This window comes from Vanellus vanellus (genome assembly GCF_965231255.1).
Source record: "Vanellus vanellus genome assembly, chromosome: 11".
NCBI classification, from domain to species: Eukaryota; Metazoa; Chordata; class Aves; order Charadriiformes; family Charadriidae; genus Vanellus; species Vanellus vanellus.
Genome location: NC_138916.1, coordinates 7,818,021 through 7,837,656, shown reverse-complemented (window position 1 = coordinate 7,837,656; position 19,636 = coordinate 7,818,021). Strand labels below are relative to the sequence as shown.

Genomic DNA, 19,636 nt, shown 5'->3' with positions numbered 1-19,636 from the left:
TTTCAGACAGTAGAGAAAACAGCAAAAACCTGACAACTACTTGCTGGAATGGTCCTTACACGTAAAAGTGCAACAGTAAAGAGGACCTATATAGAATGGCTCAAGACGTTAAATACTTTCTCTGATACTGAAGTGGCAAAAGAATTAGAGATACGTAATATAGGCAGTCTGCCTGCCCTTCCCCTTTTGCTGTGCCCCTTACCCTAATAAATTGTCACTTATTTATGGACAGAACTGAAGAGAGGCGCGTGTACATTCCCGCAGAGAGGGGCACAAACCTATCTGCAGTGCAGTGTGCTCTAGGGGTTGTGTGGGAGGGAGAGAGACAGGAGCAAACCCTTGTTAATAGGGCCCAGGGAGCAATTCAGGGGGCTGCTGCCAGGAGCAGACGGTTCTGCCTCATGTAATCAACATCATAGCCTGTCCCCTCCATCAGGGTTTGTAGAGCCAAATGTGTTGGTTAGAGCTTACCTTGGGAAGGTGGGGAAAACACCTCTACTGGAGAGGCCACTCCTGGGGTCTTGAGTTGGAGGGCTTCTGGTGTGACAGTGCGGAAATGGGAACTCGGCCTACACACACTGCTCTGTCAGGTCTCCCTGGCTGGGAGAGCTAGCAACAAGATGCTGCCTGCGGATCTTAGTCAGTGTGGAGCGTCCCTCTGCTGCATAGGTCTTTTAATGGGCATCAGCTTTTCATTGAACTGTTCTTCAGAAGAGGTAAATAGAAATATGTTGTTTGTGTCATTTCCCATGTCCTCCCAGTATAGGATTTTCTTCCATTGTAAACAGTATAAGCTATAATAACATAAACATAGAAAAATTCTGTTTCTAATCTAGGAAAAGACATTTACAATTTGATGTGCGTGTTTTATCCATGTATGTGAAGGCCAAACTGGTGACTATATGTTTTTCATCCTTTAATTTGGGTAACGGGAGTAAAGCTGCATCTGTATGGTATCACTGGAGCTGGCTGGTTGGGCAGCATGGCAAGGATCTGTTAAATTTTGTATTTTGATATACAATGGTGAGGCAACAGTAACTTCAGAAATTTATTTTAGACAAGATGAATTGCATCTGAAATGTTTTTATTTAAAAATAGAAAAAATATTTGCATGAACTAATATGAAGTATTTTGGGGGGGTGATGGAGTTGGGAATGTATCTCATTCTTTGTACAGTCAAAACTCATGTGATTTCAGTTTTGTTTGTGCAACAGATGGAAGGAAATACACCATTATCCAAAGAGAATCTAACTATACTGTTCTTGTTGAAGAAAAATACTTTGTTTTTAGTGGGTTTTGTTTGCCAGGTGAATCGCAGTTTAGACCCTGAGTTAGACATGCCTGTGATCAAGTTTTTAGGTTTCCTTACTACAGATGCTATAAAATCTCACACAACCTTATGGATTCCGTTCTACCTCAGATGTACGAGTGAAGGTCCTAGAAATTTTGAAGTTCATATATTGATGGGTCTCCATCCAATTACTCTTGTGAGTCTTCCATAGAGAAGTGTGTGCAATTTTTCTTTAAACAGCCAAAACTATAATGAAGTTACATTAGCACCTCATTTGGAAGCCCGGCTGTCCACATTGAAGACTTGCTTTGCAAACTGTCTGATCCTGAAAACGCACCTGTACTGGTGATAGAATTTAGCAGTCGTGGCTTGGTGACCTTGCTTACCTGACAGAAGCCTTCTTCCTTACGGACGAAAGTAAAAGTATTCTGGTGTGATAGCTTTCAGAGAGACCACACAATTGTTCATTGATAAGGCTAATTGCACATGCGTAGTTAATTGCTATTAATATGTTGGGAAAGACAGATGCAAAATATCTGTGTGTGACCTTTACAACTCTCTTCTCTCTAATGCTGCCACTGCCAGGAAGGGCTGCTTGCGTAGTCTTTTGATGCCTGTTCTTGTCAGCAGGACAACGTGAGCTTTTATTTCCTTGGGGTATTCTGCTACAGATGTTACGGGAGGTTAATTTATATGGAGTAGCATTTTACTGACACTCCCATGGAGGTGAATCCTTCCAGCAATGTGATGCTTGCGAAAAGTAGTATGTTGTGTATGTGGAGGACACTATTAATGCAGTTACTATGGAAGTATAAATTTAGTCTTATGTACATTTTTTTTTAAAGTTACAAGACTGCTCACACTTTTTTCAAAAAAAAATTAATTTCTAATTACTTATTTAGATGGCTGGTTTGTTTAAATATGGATTGTTTTTTTCTATACAAAACTCATTTAGAAAAATGTCTTCTTTCCTAGCCTAACCATGTTCTGCCATTGTCATGGAACATTTTTCAGAAATAGCATTTTATTACGTAATTTTACAAAGTTTCAATTTTTACTTAGAGAATATGTTGGAAGGAAAATTAAACTGGTGTGGCTGAGGTTATTGGAAATTTTAAATCTGCCTTATGTGGTCAAAATTCTATTCAGAAATCATTTATATTTGAAGTGTTTATGATCACGCTGGATATAAAATCTGCTTTTTGCACCTGACTGTAAAGCTGCAGCAGTCATTTTTGAAGCATTTCAAATTGACAACATTTTGAGTGGCATTAAAATAGGTTAGTGCTGTTTGCTTTGTTTCTCTTTCAAAATAATATTTTAAGGTAGATTTCATGTGCATGTATGTTTTCTTTAGGGAAACAGTGGTGTGTAAATGAAAATGTTAGTGATAAAAATGAGACAATATAAACTAATATATAAAGCATATTTTTTTGTCAAAAGGACTTCTGTTGACTGCCTCACATATAGTAAAGATTATCTGATTATTTTTGTTGCAGTAATACCTGCAGATCTCTGAAAGATTCTTTTGAGTGCCTACTTTCATGTAGCAAACTTTGTATGAGGTTCTGTAGCGTATCAGCTGTTACTGCCCCTTGCCCTTTTAATAGATTATTTGCCAAAGCATAAATTTATTCTCTGCTATGAAAATAACTACCAGCAAACTTTGCTTTGTTAAAATTGCTGTTAGAAGTTTGTTGCATGACTTGAATAGTTCAAGAGAGAGCTTGAATTTTGTCTGCAAGAAAGTAAAGCTCCTCTTGGTTCCTCTCTGATACAGTAGTAGCCCGTAAGCCACTGATGTTAAGTTCCATATAAAACGCACTTTTCAAATGAGTGAATGTGAAAAGAAGGATGTCATATTGTCTATTTTAAGTTTTAAATGTATTTAATAGTATAGTGTGTTTGTCACTCATGGAATAGATTGACACAAACACCTTATAAGCCCAAGGTTTCTAGTGGACACACAAAATGTATTAATTTCAGGAACCTTTGGTGCAAATGTGTTGAAAGCAAATGGTAAGACTTTTAGTAGGAATGTGCATAAAGTAGTGGTAATGCCTTCACCTGATGCGTGTTCGTCCTCCCATGGCAAATGGATGCCAAATCAGTGTGGAGAGTATAAGGCTCCCTTTTCGAAAGGATTTGGTTGTAGTGTGGCTACAAAATCCTTTTACTCTGCTTTCTCAGAATTTCTTCAGCTGTTGCTGCAGTCAGACCTTAACAAGAAAGGGAAAACCAGAAGCAAATATGCCTCAAACCTGAAAGTTAACTTCTGTTGCTGCTCACTGGGGTGGGAGAGAAAGGGGGGGCAAGAGAGGAATGGATTATTGTTAGGGCATGAAAAGGGTTTGAAAAGTTTTTTAAATATCAAAATTAATTAGTGCAGATCTAGATTCAGAAGTGTTTGCTGTCCTGGTAAGAATGGTAGGGAGATGATATAATGAGCAGAGCAATTAATAATATTATCATCTGTTTGGACTGAGCTTTTCATTTTCAAGTTGGACTGAAAGTTAACTGGTGCTTCATTCTCAAACTACAGCTCAAGTATTCCATGAGCTGTAAGATTCTGTATAGTAGCTTTTGTTTGTGCTTTAGGGGAAAAATGCTTGGGTTACCAAGCTTCCTAGAATTATTCTTAGTTCCTTTTAACGCACTTCAGAAAGGTGTAGATGTTAAAAGTGTTAATTGGAATCATAACAGCAGAAAATGAATAGATGCTGAAGTATCTAGTTTTGACAAATTTCTACTTAATTAATGTTTCTAAGCTGAGAGTGTGAGGGCTTTATTACTAAATCAGGCCCTCGTTCCACTTCCCTAAAAATATTTAAATAAACTGTAAATTGAGACTGCTGTAGCAGTATCTGCATTACAGAAATAACAAATGTGTTTTGTTGTATGCAGAATACGACAATGCTGAACTGTTGTGTTGCAGTCCTTTAATCTGATCACACTTGAGGAAATAATCCTTATGGCCATCAGAATTTCCACCTATGCAAATTACCTTTACTGACAGGGAATTTCTTGAAGGTATTGAATGGAATACTCTTATTATGAGATGTTAGAGGAGACTTGGTTTGATTCAAATAGATCTTTCCCATTATATGTCACTCTGCTCCTGTATAGAGACAAGGTCGCGTTTTGGATTGCAGGGTCCTTGAAAAGCCTGGGAAGCATTACCAAATCCGTAACTTTTATTATTATTGTTGTTATTGACTACACAATGATACAGGAGGAAACTAAAGTACTACTTCTGGTCTTTAAATAGACATTCTTTGTGATGCAGATGCCACTGGAAACACATAGTGCCTCTTTCTGTGGTGCACTATGCTCTTGTCATCAGCTTTCAGATAATTATTTTGAAGATACGACTTGCTGACTCTCAGGTCGAAGCTGATTGGTACTCTAACAATAGATAGAGTTAGGAGAGCGGCATCATTTTTTCTTGTAAATTAAAACCACCAGTATCATTAATTATAAACTCAAATAGCATAGTTTTTGAAATTCTAGTTAGGTTTTTCTACAGAAATTTTTTATAATGAAATACAGAAATGAAGATGCAGCCAAGCAACTAATAATTAATTAAATTACAAGATCTATTTGAATAAAAGCAAGTTAACTGTAACATGGTGAATAAAATCACATACACCAAGCTTAATTTTAGAAGTTTTAATCTGAAATATTTAGCTTTGAAATTAAAGAGTTGCATGTGTTTTAATATTTATGCCAAGGTTTCAGTTTTCTCTTAAAAAGTTAAATAGCCTCATTAGACCTAGTTAAAATAAATTTTAGCTAGAGGAAATGTAATTTAATTTAATAATCACTGGGATTGAATGAGTTTTATATATTTTAGGATGAAACAGAATGTAATTTGTGGTTCTTAACATAAAAGCATTAAAATCTTTAACCTGAAGTAAGAGATGCTGCCCATAAGGTTATTTAGTCTATGGATTCTGTGATTTAAGAGATTTTTTTTTTTCTTACATCTTAGCTTTCTGATTATAGAAGCAGGCAAAATTTTAGTGTATTTATTCTGAACTCTCTTTTCCTGGACGAATGATTTGAGAATACAGAAAAAATTGGATCAGCTATATCGAAATATAAAAATATCAATTAGATCATTAAGATAAAAGCGGTAATAGTAATAATTTAAAATATTGCAATAATAACAACAGCAAAATATAATTACTACTACTTGATTTAATGCAAAGTAATCCTGTATTCTTAGGGTTATATGTTGATAAACTTTTGAGTTTCTGGAAGAGAGTATGTATACAGAGAGTATGTATACAGACTAGTATCTGTTACTCAGTATAACAGACCTTCATCATTCTTATTATTTGGGGAGTGATTATTTAGGGAAATAGGCAAGAAGGAAATGTTAGTCTGAAATAAGGTAAGGTATGAATGTACAGTGCTTTGGCTAGTTACACAAGTTTCCCATGAGTGCACTATTAGCCATAAAAATGTTATTTTTTCCCCTGGTGAAATGAGATGAGCTGCTTGTCTGCATTGCGGTGAAAGAGAATGCACATGTGTTGATGGTGGAGAAGCTGACTTCACAGAAGAGTCGGAAATCTTCATATTAAATTCAGCATCTGGCTGATCCAAGAGGTAGCTTATGTCTGTACCCCAGATAATCTTGCATTAATTTAGTACTGACACAGTTGCTGATCTCACTGCTTCATAGTGCTTGGTGCTCATAAATTTCCAGTTTTGCTTCTGGTTGTGTCCTTCTGCATCTCTGTCAGGGAAACTATAAATTCTGTAGAATAAATGATAATAAATGTTATTATATGTAGACAACATAAGCCAAAGCTTTGTGAGTAAAATACCATGCTGCAAGTTTTCAATCTACTTATCCAGTAGTTTAGAGACAAGCACATTTGCTTCTGGCTATTCTTGCTGCTTCACAAACCATAAATGCGTGTATTAAAATGTATATATTTAAAACCACATTAAATATACGCGTACATATTTAATGTGGTTGGAAAAAGTCTGTAGCATCTAATGTCAAAACTACAGTGTCTGAAAAAACTTGCTTTCTACAAAACATTTCAATAATGTAAAAAAAAAAAAAGTTCCTTCAAGGATGACTTTATGACCTTCCAGAGAACTACAGGACTGGAATTAACAGGGAAAAAACACACAGGTGCAGTATTACAAGCACAGAGGATTGGCAGGTTTGCAGAAGCAAGCTGAATGTGTCAATTCCTTATTTTTCTCAAAGTACACTATGCAATAATGTTGAGTAATATGTTTCACCAGCACAGAAGGTAACATTTTCTAAGTGTTAAGTGTCTTGACTATCAAACCACTGAAAACCATGAGGGGAAGTAGTGCTGAGATGCCAGCAATGAAAAGAAAATCCTGGTTTGTATATATTTCCAAAATGCAAGCGTGAGGAATGAAATAAAAGCTTGCTTTTACAAATATGGTTTCATCTGATACAATATTTACATCACTTTTGGAGAAATTTAATTACTTTGCATATAAAGATTTCTTCCTCCTTGTAGTAGCAAGTCATTCTTCAAACCATATTTGATGCATGCTCTTCCTTTTTAATGTGCTCCTGATTTATTCCTATGCAGTAGTTATTTTGCTTTACACGTTTGCCTATTTTCTTCTATATAGCAGGCATAAAGGTATGTGCACCCCCTTGGTATCAGGCACGGAACATGTAGGGATGCTACATATTTCATATAATTGCTTATGGCTAAACTTTTCAGTGAATCAGCTCTCACACAGTTGTGTTTGATGTGAGGTTGTGTCGTATTTTGACATTCAGTTCAAAGTGAAAGTGCAAACTACTCCTGGGAAGATGCCTCATTCTGGAACGGGTTATTCATCCTTGAAACTTTTTCTTCAAACACTTTAAGGGCCTTTGTAACAGAAAAATGGTCTTTGTGGAGAAAAAAGCAATATTAAGAGACAAAAATGAAAATTATGAAAAAGAATGGAGGGAGAGAATATATCAGGTTCTGTAAATACCTTTGATTTTGTTGGTAGCATCCATAAAATTAAGATGATCTACTTTAGGACATTCTGAAGGCAGGTGTATGGTTGTATCTGCATTTAAGAAATGTGCAGGACAAAACATTCACAAATAGTGTCACTGAGAATACTAATAACTTTCTAAAAGGTGCTAATTCTCAGATTGCTATCACCATACTGTCTGCTATTCTTAAAAATTGCCTTAAAAATGAGCTATTTTTTGAACACAATAAAATGCCAAACTGTGTTGATGTGTAATCATCCATGGTTTTGTACAGTATCACTACTTGTGTAGAAACTTTCTTACAACAAAAATGTTAGATTATGAGAAACAATAAAGAATCTCACATTTTTCATAGGAGACAGGGACATCTGAGAGCTGCAATTGTGTCTGTATCCACAGTGCAAGAAGACGTGTTTTGAAAAGGTTCACTATCCTTCACCTCTCGTGTTATGACAAAAACAATTCTTGGACTAAAAAATGGTAATTCTTACCATTTTTGTAGGTTGGGAACGTTGCAGAAGATTCTGCTGTGACATGACTAGAAAGCGTTCTTTCCTCATTTTTAGTATAGTCCAGTGAATATGTTTTCCAAATTACACTTCAAATATTTTTTTAATCAGCTATCAAAAATAGCATCGTGTTAGAAACATGAAAAAGGAATAACAATGATCAGAGTAGGAAAAATAACTGATAAAAGCACTGTATTTTCAAACATTTTCAGTATATCCAGGCCTCCTTAGTCTTAATGATTTCCATGGGACTCTATTTTTGGAGGCATGTTTACAAATCTTACTAAAGATAGGACTACAGTTAACTTCCTTTATAGTGGAAAGGTAACATTAGGGTTAGGCTTGAGTAACTTATTTTTTTCTTTCAATATGGAAGATCCCTTCTAACAGGACAACCCTTGTAAGGACACGGTGAGAATTGATTTTTAATTCTGTGCAGATTTGTATGGTGTGGTTTCTTAAGCGTGCATGTTGGCACACCAACTCATTTTTATATACTCTGAATATTTATACTTAAAACAGTTTTCAGTCAATTAAAACCAATTTCTGGAATATTTACGTGTGTGAATTCCTTGCCAAATTGCAGTTTGCTTTCTTTGGCTAATGCCTATCCTGCAGTATCCCTTAGTATTTTGCAAAATATATTGCCTCAGGTTGATATTGCAGAAATAATCAAGGCTTGCCAGAGTATTCATGATAATTTAACCTTTTCCTGGTTGTTTGCCGGAGAGGTCATGTCAAAAGAGAATTTACAGAGGAGTGCACATGTTCATTACTGTTGAACTGATAGCATTGGGCCAGAGGCTGCTATCTGCCTCCTTCTTAGAATCCCAGAACATAGTATTTTCGTTTGTAGATTCGTGCATGGTGGGTGCTCTTTCTTGGTGTCATTCATTGCAAGTAATTTGGAAGCAGAGGTTATCCTGAGTACCCGATGTATGATTCTTTTTCTAAGGACACAGAAATGACTGAAAGGCAGTTTCCCCTGTTCTTTGTTTCAAAAGTAATTCAGCTTTGAATTAATGAAATGTTCATTCTACTGAAGAACATAAAAGTCTTCCGAGATCCTGCATATCTTTTCTTTTATTTATGCCTTGTTCAGTGATCTGATCGGTCGGATGAAGACCTGTATAGATAATTGACCTAGCAAAGAAGTCTCTAGAGGTGTGACCCCTGTATGAAATAACTCAATGTGCTTAATTTCTTTTTCTCAAAAGGCAGTGTACCTCCCTCAGGCGTGAATCTTTATCTAGATAGTAAATCTTAATTTTGACTGTGAGCAAAACACAGTGGAATCTCAACAAAGCATTTGCAATACTTTAGAAAAATATGCATAAAAGCATAAATATGTGGAATATGTATATAGATATATTATTCAAAGAAACATGAGTAGAATTATTATAATCCTTTTTCTTTCACTGTATTCATCTTAATGCTTTATGTTCCTTTTTATGCTTACAAGTTAAGACAAAAGGGGAGGAGATTAAGCAGTTGGGTTAAGTATGAATGTGTTGTGGGCAGAGCGAACAGCAGGACTGTGTGCGATCTGGCATTTCTCTTCTGTTTTCTTTATTGTTGCAGCTGAAGGAATGAAATAAGCCAGTGCATTTGTGTTACTTAGTAGAAAGATAAGCTTCGTAAATATTGGTGGCTGGCAATCTGGCTAGTCATTGAAAGCATATTATTCCATTTCAGTTTTATATCAATATGAAAATTCTAATTTTGCAATTCTCCACCAGTATAAGCTGCATTATGGTTGATAATTTTCTGTGTTTTGTACCCTAAACACTTCTTTCTTCACTCAGTAGAAGGAGGTAAAGAAACATATTTGGCACTCTTATTTTTGTTTTGAACTGTATCATTTTACTAAAAAATCTTACTACTAAAATTCATATCTAGAAAAAAAAAAAAAACAAGAATCTTAGAGTTGATTCTTATGCTTTTGAAGGCTGATGTTCAGTACTGCTGCTCTGAGCATCCTTTCTGCTTTAAGCTAATGTTATTCTATTTGCAAATTTCAGTCACGCAAATGAAAGCCAGATTCTTCTTGCCTGCCGGGGAGTGCAGAGGGGAGCCTCGTGTGGCTCTGCCCTTCCCTGGTTCCTGGCGGGGTTCTTCAGATCTTCTGCCGTAGCAGGGGACCAGTGCAGCATTTTTTACATTGCTGCATTCTGCCAGCTTTCTGAAGGAATAAAGAGAAATCAGTTGAGAAATTGTTTGAATTGTAAATTTATTTTTGACTCTTCTCCAAAGTTTTGGGAAGTATAACTCTTGCAGCACAGCAGGGAAAGATGCCTACATCGAATGTCTAGGTATAGTCCTAAGACTCTGAACAAAATCATGGTGAGTTTCCCAGCGCACTGTTGAAACAAAGCGACAACATAGTTTTGCTGAAGACAAAATCACAAATAATCCTTCATTAATCGGTCTACTTATAAATTAACTATTCAATCTGATGTATACAATATTTTTCTTTGACTGATAAGGAAAATGGGAACTCTGCAAAAGTTTAGTAAGAAAACAATAGCACGAATCTAGACTGTTTCCAAAATACAAATGGTGAAAATAACACATATCCTTCTGAAGAGGATTTTTCATCAATAAATTTCAAACCACTCTGCAAAAAAGTTTTGTGTCCACGTTCCCATTTTACTGATAGTCCAGCTGTACGGGTAAATTCGTAACTACATAAAGCCAGAAACTACAACTGGGAAGGAGTCTGACAGAACCTGGAGGCTTTGTTAGTGTGACCCGGGCCCTAAACTTTAATTGAGGCTTTGATTCATGAGTAGGCAGAATAAAAGGAAAGATAAGATTATTCCTTATCTTTTCCACTACAACTGGTTTTGATGCTGTGGTAGGAATTTCAAGCTGTATTAAACTCCGCTGTTGAAATTCCATGACATAGACTTAAAATTTACGAGGTTTCTTTTAATAAATTGGGTGGAGGGGGTTGGTTTTGAAATTTGTAGTCTTGCATCAGGCTTTTTAACTTTTTTATGTGATGATAGAGCAGCCTAGAAAGTGTTTTGTTTTCAGCTGAAATCTGAGAGATTCACGTAATCATATGATTATAGAAGTTGAGACATTTACAAAGAAACAATGATGATTAAATAGCAACTGGTAAGGTTGCTTGCTGTTGCAATGTATTCCTATGATCAAGTGTCCTTCATCCCTGTCTTTCAGCAGCACAGCAAAAATATTCTATTAGGCTCTGGCCTCAGCCTCCCTTTGCATTGGAATTTTTTTTCTCCTTTTGGTGGAGAGCTGCTGTGAAGGCTTAATCTTAAAATAGTTTTATTCTTAAAGACCAAACTTACGAGAAGGCCACGAGAACGTATTTCCGGCAACCTGAACCTCAAAATCATTGGAAAAAAAAAAAACCAAATTAAAGCAGCAGACTAAGGTCATGAAGAGAATTAAGCTTGTTTATTATTCCAGGTGCGAGATGACATCTCAAATTGTGAGTTGTTATATCATTTTAAATTATTGCCTCAAAGCAGAGCTAATTAGTTTTGTAGAATTAGTTTAGGACTATGGTAACATTTAATTAGGAAGTCCTATTAGCGTTCCTTCTATTCAGTGCTTTGTATAAAATATCAGCTTTGACTTCTTCAATTAATTCTGCTAACTCCATGTCGTAATAAATCAATTGGCTTTGCTTTTTGTTTATGTACTAATTCTTGGTGGCTCTAAAGCTTTTGGAGCTTCATGGTATTAATGCGTCTTCCTGAATTCTAGGAATATTTTATTATTTGTATTTCGTAGCTAGAAAGGTAAAGAACAATACTGTAGTTTTAAAGCAGCATTAAGATGTCATAGCCCTTCAGCGTCTGAGACTTGCCCTTGGTCATTGGGTTAACTGCATCTTACACTCTCTCCTGATAGTTTCATACTGCTCCTGCAAGCACGTCACACCGAGCTCTCAGGGTAAACATTCAGGAACTCACTTCCTGAGGAAACTTTTAATGTGGAAATTAGGCATACTTAATTTCACGAATGATGTACATCTAACTTCATCTACAGTGTTTCATAGTGCAGTGTTGGCTCTCCATCATGATCCACAATGACCACTCCTTCAAAGGGTTGCAGATAGGTTTATCTGTACTGCTGTACTTGTGCCAACATTAGAAAAGACTGATTTGTGATGAAAACATTAAGCACGCTAAACGTATTTTTTTTATGCCTGTTAATGCAGTAATTGATGTTTTTATGCCTCCACACAATATAGGAGTGTAAAAAAACAGTTGAAATCTTGTTTTCTTTCAAAATATGCAATGGAGATATAATTTAACCTTAAGATGTATCAATTGGGAATTTGTCTGTCAAGAAAGGCTTAGGTTAGTGAAAAGGGAAACTGTTCAAATTCTTGTTTTTCATTTGAAAAACATTAAAAAAGATCCAACCATTTTGGTTTTAAGGTTGCCAAAAATATTTGTAGCATATGTATTGATGGAAGATAACATCTTGTGAGAACAGTAACCGGAAAGATTGTAAACTATGGGCATACATATGGAAAAAATACGCAACAGTTTCTTACTAATTTCACATAACTCAATGGGAGTATGTGTCACGTGGCAACGTGAACACTGAATATTTAAGGTGGCCACATATTGAGCATGTGGTTATTCTTGGCCTCTTACTGCTTGTGCCTTTCTGTTTCCCTACACTTTCAGATTTCTGTCTGCCCACACTGGGCCAGGTTTTTTACGTTTAAAGCAATAAAATGATAGTTAAACTGATGCAATCAAGTTAATGATTGTTTTGACATATTTTGAAAAGACACGAAAGAAGTACTTAACGCAATGGGTAGTTGATATGGAGGATGCTGCTTAAATTGTAATTGTTGTTTAAAAGCCAAGTAGTTATATGTATCCAGAATTTTATTCACCTTTTTTTCCCCTAACTTGTACAAGCTCTTGATACACGATATTCACAAATACTTTACCTCTTTAAGATACCATATCCTCATCAAAAGGGATTTAAATTATTTTAAGACTACTAAGAGTGTGTGATGAAAGTGGAAGATAAACGGATGATTTTGAAATGGCTGGAGGAAAATAGGTGATAGTCAAGTCTAGTTTTGATTTAGCTTTCTCTTATAGTGAGAGACTGAGGATGTTGTCAAATTAAAGAATACTCTACTTTCTCTTTTTAAATGTATAAAATGTTACCGTCTATGTAATTGTATGGCAGGCTGGAAGTTCTTGAACATCTAAATGATTTTTTTTTTTGTTTGCCTCTTGCAGTGAATAATAATAAGCTGTTTGGGTTTTTTTCCAGATAACCTTTTTCATGCTGCTGTCTGCAGTGTGCGTAATGCTGAACTTGGCTGGTTCCATTCTCTCTTGTCAGAACGCTCAGCTGGTAAAGTCCCTGGAAGGATGTCAGTTGGTGAGTAATGAAAAACAAGTCTTTTATAAAGGGCAATGGATTTTATTTTTCATTTGTTTGGGTTTTATACAAATATTCCTTTAATTTTCAAAACAGTATGTATTTAGTAGAGCCATCTTTAGGCCTTCCAACATGAAAAATCATGTTGGGAAAAGTTTGAGAGTTAAAGTGCTAGTGAGTTTACAGTGCTTTGTCACCCCAAAAAGTAAGTTGTAATATTAGAAAGATTTGCTTCTTGGTGTCATGGTGCAAATGACAGTTAAACAGAAATGGTGGAACACAGGCCACATCAAAGCAATGCAGTGATTACCATTTGATGTCAGCGGTATCAGGATTTCATCCAATTGTTCCTTATACAGCTAGTGTGTTTCACAGATGTACTGATTTGGTATGTGTATGGTAATATTTTATTTGCCAACCTAAATTAGTTCTTTTTTTTAAATTTCCAAAGCAAATATATGTTACTGATGTTAAATAAAATACACAATATACGGAATAATAAAAATTGTCATGATGTGGCATGCTCCAAAGTATTAAAAGGTACAGTATACCTAAATTCTTTGTGTTTTTATCTCAGGAAAAAAGTACATATACATTGAACTCTAACATATTTTCTGGCTTAAACTTAAGAAGATGTCTACAGAACTAAACTCATGTCTGAAATCTCTAATTTAAAATAAAGAATAAAACAATGAACACAGACACACACACCCCTAATTCAGGAAACAAGTGACATTAAACTGTAAGATTGACAAATGGGCTGGAGAATGTTTATGGATGTGCATCAGTGCTCTTTTTAATATAATTTGGCTGTCGGTAGACCAATCAAACTGTTTAAACTGTATGAATTTATGAATCATAGGATTTATTAAGTAGTAGGAATATGTGCACATACGCGCTCCAAGGCATTGATTTGAATGATAAAGAGAAAAGGCATTTTCCTCTCTAATGCGAACAGATGACTCCACAAAATGCTTGTGCACCTCTTCTATCCAGCCATTGTTTTCCTCCTTTGTTCTAGGGATTTTGTCCCTTAAAACCCTTCAGGCTTCCATTTCCATATGATATATTTAATAAAACTAAGTTAAAATAATATAAAATGTTTTGGCGAATCTTTTGAAAGGCACGTGAAAAGTACAGAACAGGAAACCATTTGGGTGTGACCTGTCAGATGCCTTCACCTTGTTTGGTCAGCTTGAAGCCTGCGTTCTGTTTTCCTGTCACCCATCCCATTTGGGAGGGGTGCAGCTGCAGCTCCATCAGCTGGGTATTCTGCTCAGCTTTCTACAGTGTTTGCCATCTCGGTGGCAAACCACAGTGACCTGAAGAGAGGAAGGCAGGGTGTTACCTATCAAATATTTGGTCTGGGAAACTCTTGATAAAGTTCCTGGCTCTTATTTTGATGGGGAGTTGGGGTCGTGCTGCAGAGTTGGAAAAATCAACTGGTGGATCCTGGAGCTGTTACAAGATGCATGCTGTACTTTGGAGTTGTATGGGAAAATAGGTTTTTCATTGTGGGGTTTGGTTGTTGTTTTTTTTTTTTTTCATGAAAAAAAGAAATATCATAGGTATTTTTTGTGGAAGATCTTTGAAGTGAGTCTTACCAATTTGTTTTAAGATCCTTGCTTTGATATTAGGACTATTTAGAAGTTACTTTAAAGGACTGCATGTATATCAGAACTTCCCATGAAGACTTACAAAAATGGCTTTGTATCTGCATGGAAGAAAGAATAAATTGTCTCTCAATATGAATGCTTTCCTAACTAGATAATGCAGCTATATAACTATAGTATGTGACCTATCTGCTATAATTTTCAAACACGGTGTTTTGACCTGGGGCATCATTGTAACGAATATCTTAGGCTTGTGTCCAGATGTCATGCTCTGTTGGTCTGCTGGTTATACTTCGTGTTCCATATTCTCAAGCACTGCCATCTAGCCACATCTCTCAGGTAGGATGGTATCAAAGCCCTAAAGAAAAAAAAGGAAGGAAAGTTGGAATTTTGGAAACATGAATTTACCTCTTCCTTGCTAAACAGGTCATTGGTTTGATTTGTTGGCAAAATCACCTACAATTTCTGTACTGTTTGATACATAAATTATTTCAGAACCGGCATGTTCTTAACTAGTTACTGATTTGACATTTAATTCACTATGGTAATAAATGAAAAAAAAGGGTGTGTATGTATATTTGTCTGAGGGGAGCCATTTGTACTTGTGTGTGCTGTCTTTTGCCTCTCACTCAGTAGTAACCAGTGTCATTGCTGACAGAGTTTTGACAGATGTCCAGTAAGCTGTGGGAACAGAATTTAAACAGCAAATCCTGTCCCAGATGGAGAGGCATGCACTTAGCAAGAACAGTGCCATTGATGCTGTCGTGGCTTAGTGCATTCATGGGTTTTGCTGCGTGTGTATGTCTGCTTTTCTAGATCCTTTGAGGCAGCCGTGACCGAACAGAGCTACTCAGCAAAGCCCACTGAAAAATCCCTACGCCTCCAATTCGGTTGCTTACTCAGACTGCTGATAACTGTGATCCTGTATGTGCTTGTTGGAGCCTTTTAAACGTGCTGACAGGATTTATCGTTTAATAATACCACCTAGGCGTACGTGATCTCTGTTTTAGGATGTATTGTGATAATGTATCTGTGTTAGGATTCCTCATAGGCCTTTGCACCAAGCAGAAGGACTCAGACTAAAGAAAGGAGCATTTTAATTTCTCCTAATACAAGCTATATTAGAGGTGTAGGACAAAAGGAAGAAAATCAAGTTAATGAGAATCAACAAAGTGGCATTGCAGGGACGGAAAGTTGAAATAAGCAAAGTTCTGCTTGATTAGCACATTCACAGACCAAGAAAGCATTGGCTCCAGCCAGTGCTTAGATGTTCACTACCAAGAAAAAGACTTAAGTAAACAGAAGATCTTTTTAGTCTTTTAAATGTTTTCTTCAGTGACCTCTTTTATGGTTGTGAACCACGTCTTCTCTTTAGTTTTGGCAGAATCACCACCTCTAATAGGAAAACTACTGCTGCAGAAGTAAGCAGCAGTGACTGAGCCGTGCAGTTGAATTCTCTGATTATTGATGAAAATTACAAGGAATAAATTTGGTTTGGATTTTTTCTTTTTTTTTTCTTCCTTCTCCAGCTATTTGAAAAAATTGTGTTTCAGTTGTTTGGGGTGTTTTCCACTTGGAAATTTAATGTTGTTTCAGAATATCCTAGATTTGGTGATTTTCATGGGACCACATTTGATCTGAACTTTAAAGCAGCCTTGGGTTCTTCACCTGTATATTTGCCCCTCTTCTTCCCTCCTTTATCTCGCCTTCTCTAGTCTTGTTCTAATCCCCAGCAAGGGAAGGGCATGGTATCAAAGGAGTGCTTTCAGCAGGCAGGCAGAGGGTTTGCAGGTAGAAGCAGGTTTTGTCCTTGGGTTAGCGTTTTGGGAGTAAGAGGTCTGGTGGGTGGCCATGTGGGACCTTGTGGGAGGTGCTTTCTCCATCTGTTCTCTTGCGGCAGAATTCAAAGGAAACCTTTGCTCGTTTCTCCAGGTTAATGGAAGTTTGTCGCTTAAGCAAGAATCTTGCAAATAGTGCTTTGCATTTTTTCCAAAGCCAGTGTACTTGGCTAGTCAATTAAAAGGCAACAGTTAAGTTTCATTTGTACTTCCCCCAGCTTTTCATTCCTGATGCAGATGGAATGTGCAAATTTTCTTCTCAACTAGTGAAATGCTGAGCTGGCAAAAGAAGATAAAAGAAATGCTCAGACTGCTAGTTTCAATTTTCAGAGCGTGATGAAATACTAAGTAGCTTTGCCACAGTGTGTTGTACTAGATGAGGGCAGTTTAATTTCACTGTGACTGTTCATTGTATCATAACTGTTTAAAAAAATAATTTCTTCTGCCCAGACCTTGCTTTTTAGAGTTTCCTTACTCAAAGTCAGGGACTTGCACGCGAGTACATTGTGTTGCCACGTTGAAGTGCTTACAGGTATGGAGTTCTAGAGTTCTGTTCTTGTAGACCACCCACTGGGAGAGATGCACTGTAGTCAACAGTACTGCTTTATTTGACTCAGAATTTGGTAGTGTGTTATGTTGAACATACTCAATTATTTGATGACTGGTTTTCACTCAAAAAGGAGAACTACCAGTTTCTTAACAGCTTGTTCTAAGCTTATATTTCATGGTAATTCCTTAGATGGCTCATTTCAGTTGTAGATCTGTGCGGTCCTGCACTGTGTGACCGGGTGTGCGTTATCAGAGAGCTCTAAATCCTTTGATTGCCTTGCAGGATACAAATTTACTTTACAGTGATGCAGCTCTAGAACTCAAAGTGCAGCTTTTGTAGACATGCAGTTTGAGATGTAGTTAACATCCAATGTAACTGTACCAGTCAAAAATGTACTAGTAAATTTCCAAACACAGTACAGGTCAAAAGTCAAATTGAAAGTAAACTCTTTTTTACTTGTAGTATTTCTGGCAAACTTATTCATGCTTTAAAAGTGATAACAGTATTTACTATGTTGTGGAGTTTAAATTCAGAAGCATTTCATATGTAGAGTAGCTGTTTGAAGAAAAAGAGTGAGATGAGGGTCTTATTTTCCTTTAAACACTGGGGATTTATTGTAGATTCCATTATATATATTTGTGTGAATATGTAAAATGTGCTCACCATATGTTAGCATTTTGAATGTGTAATTTGTCAATTTAGTGTTTTTGCTCCTTATCCTGCAGCTTAGCAACATGCAACACTGAGGAACAAAAAAAAAAAAAAAAATGCCAGTAGCTTTAATGGCTTGTTATGAAAATTTAATTGTTTTTTTTTTTTTTCCCCATGATTAGCTGTAGATCCTGCAGCCAAAACCTCAAGATACTGTTTTAAGCCTGTGAGAGTAGGATGTGTACAGAGCAGTTACACACTCAAGCTGTTCATTAATGTGTGTATGAGAAACACCATTTTTGTCATAGAAATTTCTTTTTCAAAAAATTAATCTCTGAAAATTGTGCTTAACATATGTGGGTAGAGAAACTCGTGTATTTTAATTTAAATTCTATTACTGCACAAGATAGAATTTTGTTAGTGATGTTTTATTTCTTAGTCTTTATTTGTCTTTACTGGATGTACCTGTCTCAGCACAAGTCACTTACTAATTTTAAAATAAATGCTCTAGTTTTAATCGAATTTACAGCTCCTTATTTTTCAGAAAAGTAGCGATAGCGTCTATCTCTGTATACAAAGATTGCTTATAATTTATTTTTCAGTTGTACGGCTGAAATTGGCCTGTGGTTATAGTAACATATAAAGGAAGAACTCTTTTTCCCTGCATTATGTTTTGCTGGACTAGACAAAGCAAAGCAAGTGCAGGTTTGCATAGAGATGAATGGTATAGCCCAGTTCCAGAGCTGAGTTTCTTTGTATTCCACTTTGTGCTGTAGCTACATTCAAAAACAATTTTTAAAATTCCAGGAAAATATATGTACTTGTTTGGTTCTTATTCACTTCTCAGTTTTTTCTTTCCTACCACTCAACTTTATTCTTTGCTTGGATTCTCCTGCTCTTTCTCTGTGCATAAGCTGCTGTAATGGACTAAAGTTCCCTCCCGTAAACATACATGTGAGGCCTTCTCGCACTTCACTGCCTTGTTTTCAACTTTTGAACTTTTATATCTCATTTTGATGTTTTGTGCTGCTGTTTTTATGTTCCCTGTAAAAAACTCTGAGGGTTGATTTAGAAGAAAAATTAAAATCTATTACTACTTTCACTAGAAGTTTTACATTTTTAACGGGGAAAAGGTAGAATAGAATGCAAAGTAACACTGTTGCTTCATCCCTAACTTGCCCTTTTTGGTGAGAGAATGTGTGTGTACTCAGCGGTAATTTCTTCTTTGTTAAGACACCTTTAAAACCTAGGCAGAATTTGATTAATTGATACAGATGAAAAAAAGTCTGGTCTGTGCACAGTTTTGTTACTCATATTGTAACATAGGGGGCTTTGTGTGTGTGCATGTATGTATTTTTAATAAGTCCAAAGCGCTCTCTGTTCTTTGTTGTTGGAGCTTCCTTTATTTATTTGATCATTTGCTACATAAAAGTCATATTTTAGTGATTTTTATCACTTTTGACGTAACAGTGCTGCTTTTGGGGAAGATGAAATAAACTTAGACAATTTATGCATATAGGCAGCTTAGGTTGATGTTTGAAGTCTTAAATATGGTTTGGATGAGGGTGTACTGTGCAACTGTCATAAATATGAAAGTACACAAGCTATACTGTGATTACTGACTATGCTTACTAGCATGAGTGAGAATCACAAAGTGTGATGCAGGATGGTGGAGAGAGTATGTGCAGGGGATGAAGTGAATGATGCTTTATTCTTGAGCTCTGCCAACCAGAAAGATTTAAATACAGCAGCGTATGGAGACGGAGCACAGTTTTGATGTAATTGTGTCTGA

General features: G+C 36.2%; 1 protein-coding gene across 1 annotated transcript in view; it reads left to right on the top strand.

Moving 5' to 3' along the window:
• ENTREP2 (endosomal transmembrane epsin interactor 2) overlaps positions 1 to 19,636 on the top strand; it is an 87,468-nt gene that overhangs the window by 12,190 nt on the left and 55,642 nt on the right. Inside the window, exon 2 of the mRNA XM_082488536.1 lies at positions 13,082 to 13,192. Within this exon, the coding sequence (XP_082344662.1) occupies positions 13,094 to 13,192 (99 nt within the window). The 5' untranslated portion in view covers positions 13,082 to 13,093. The remainder of the gene's footprint in view (positions 1 to 13,081; positions 13,193 to 19,636) is intronic.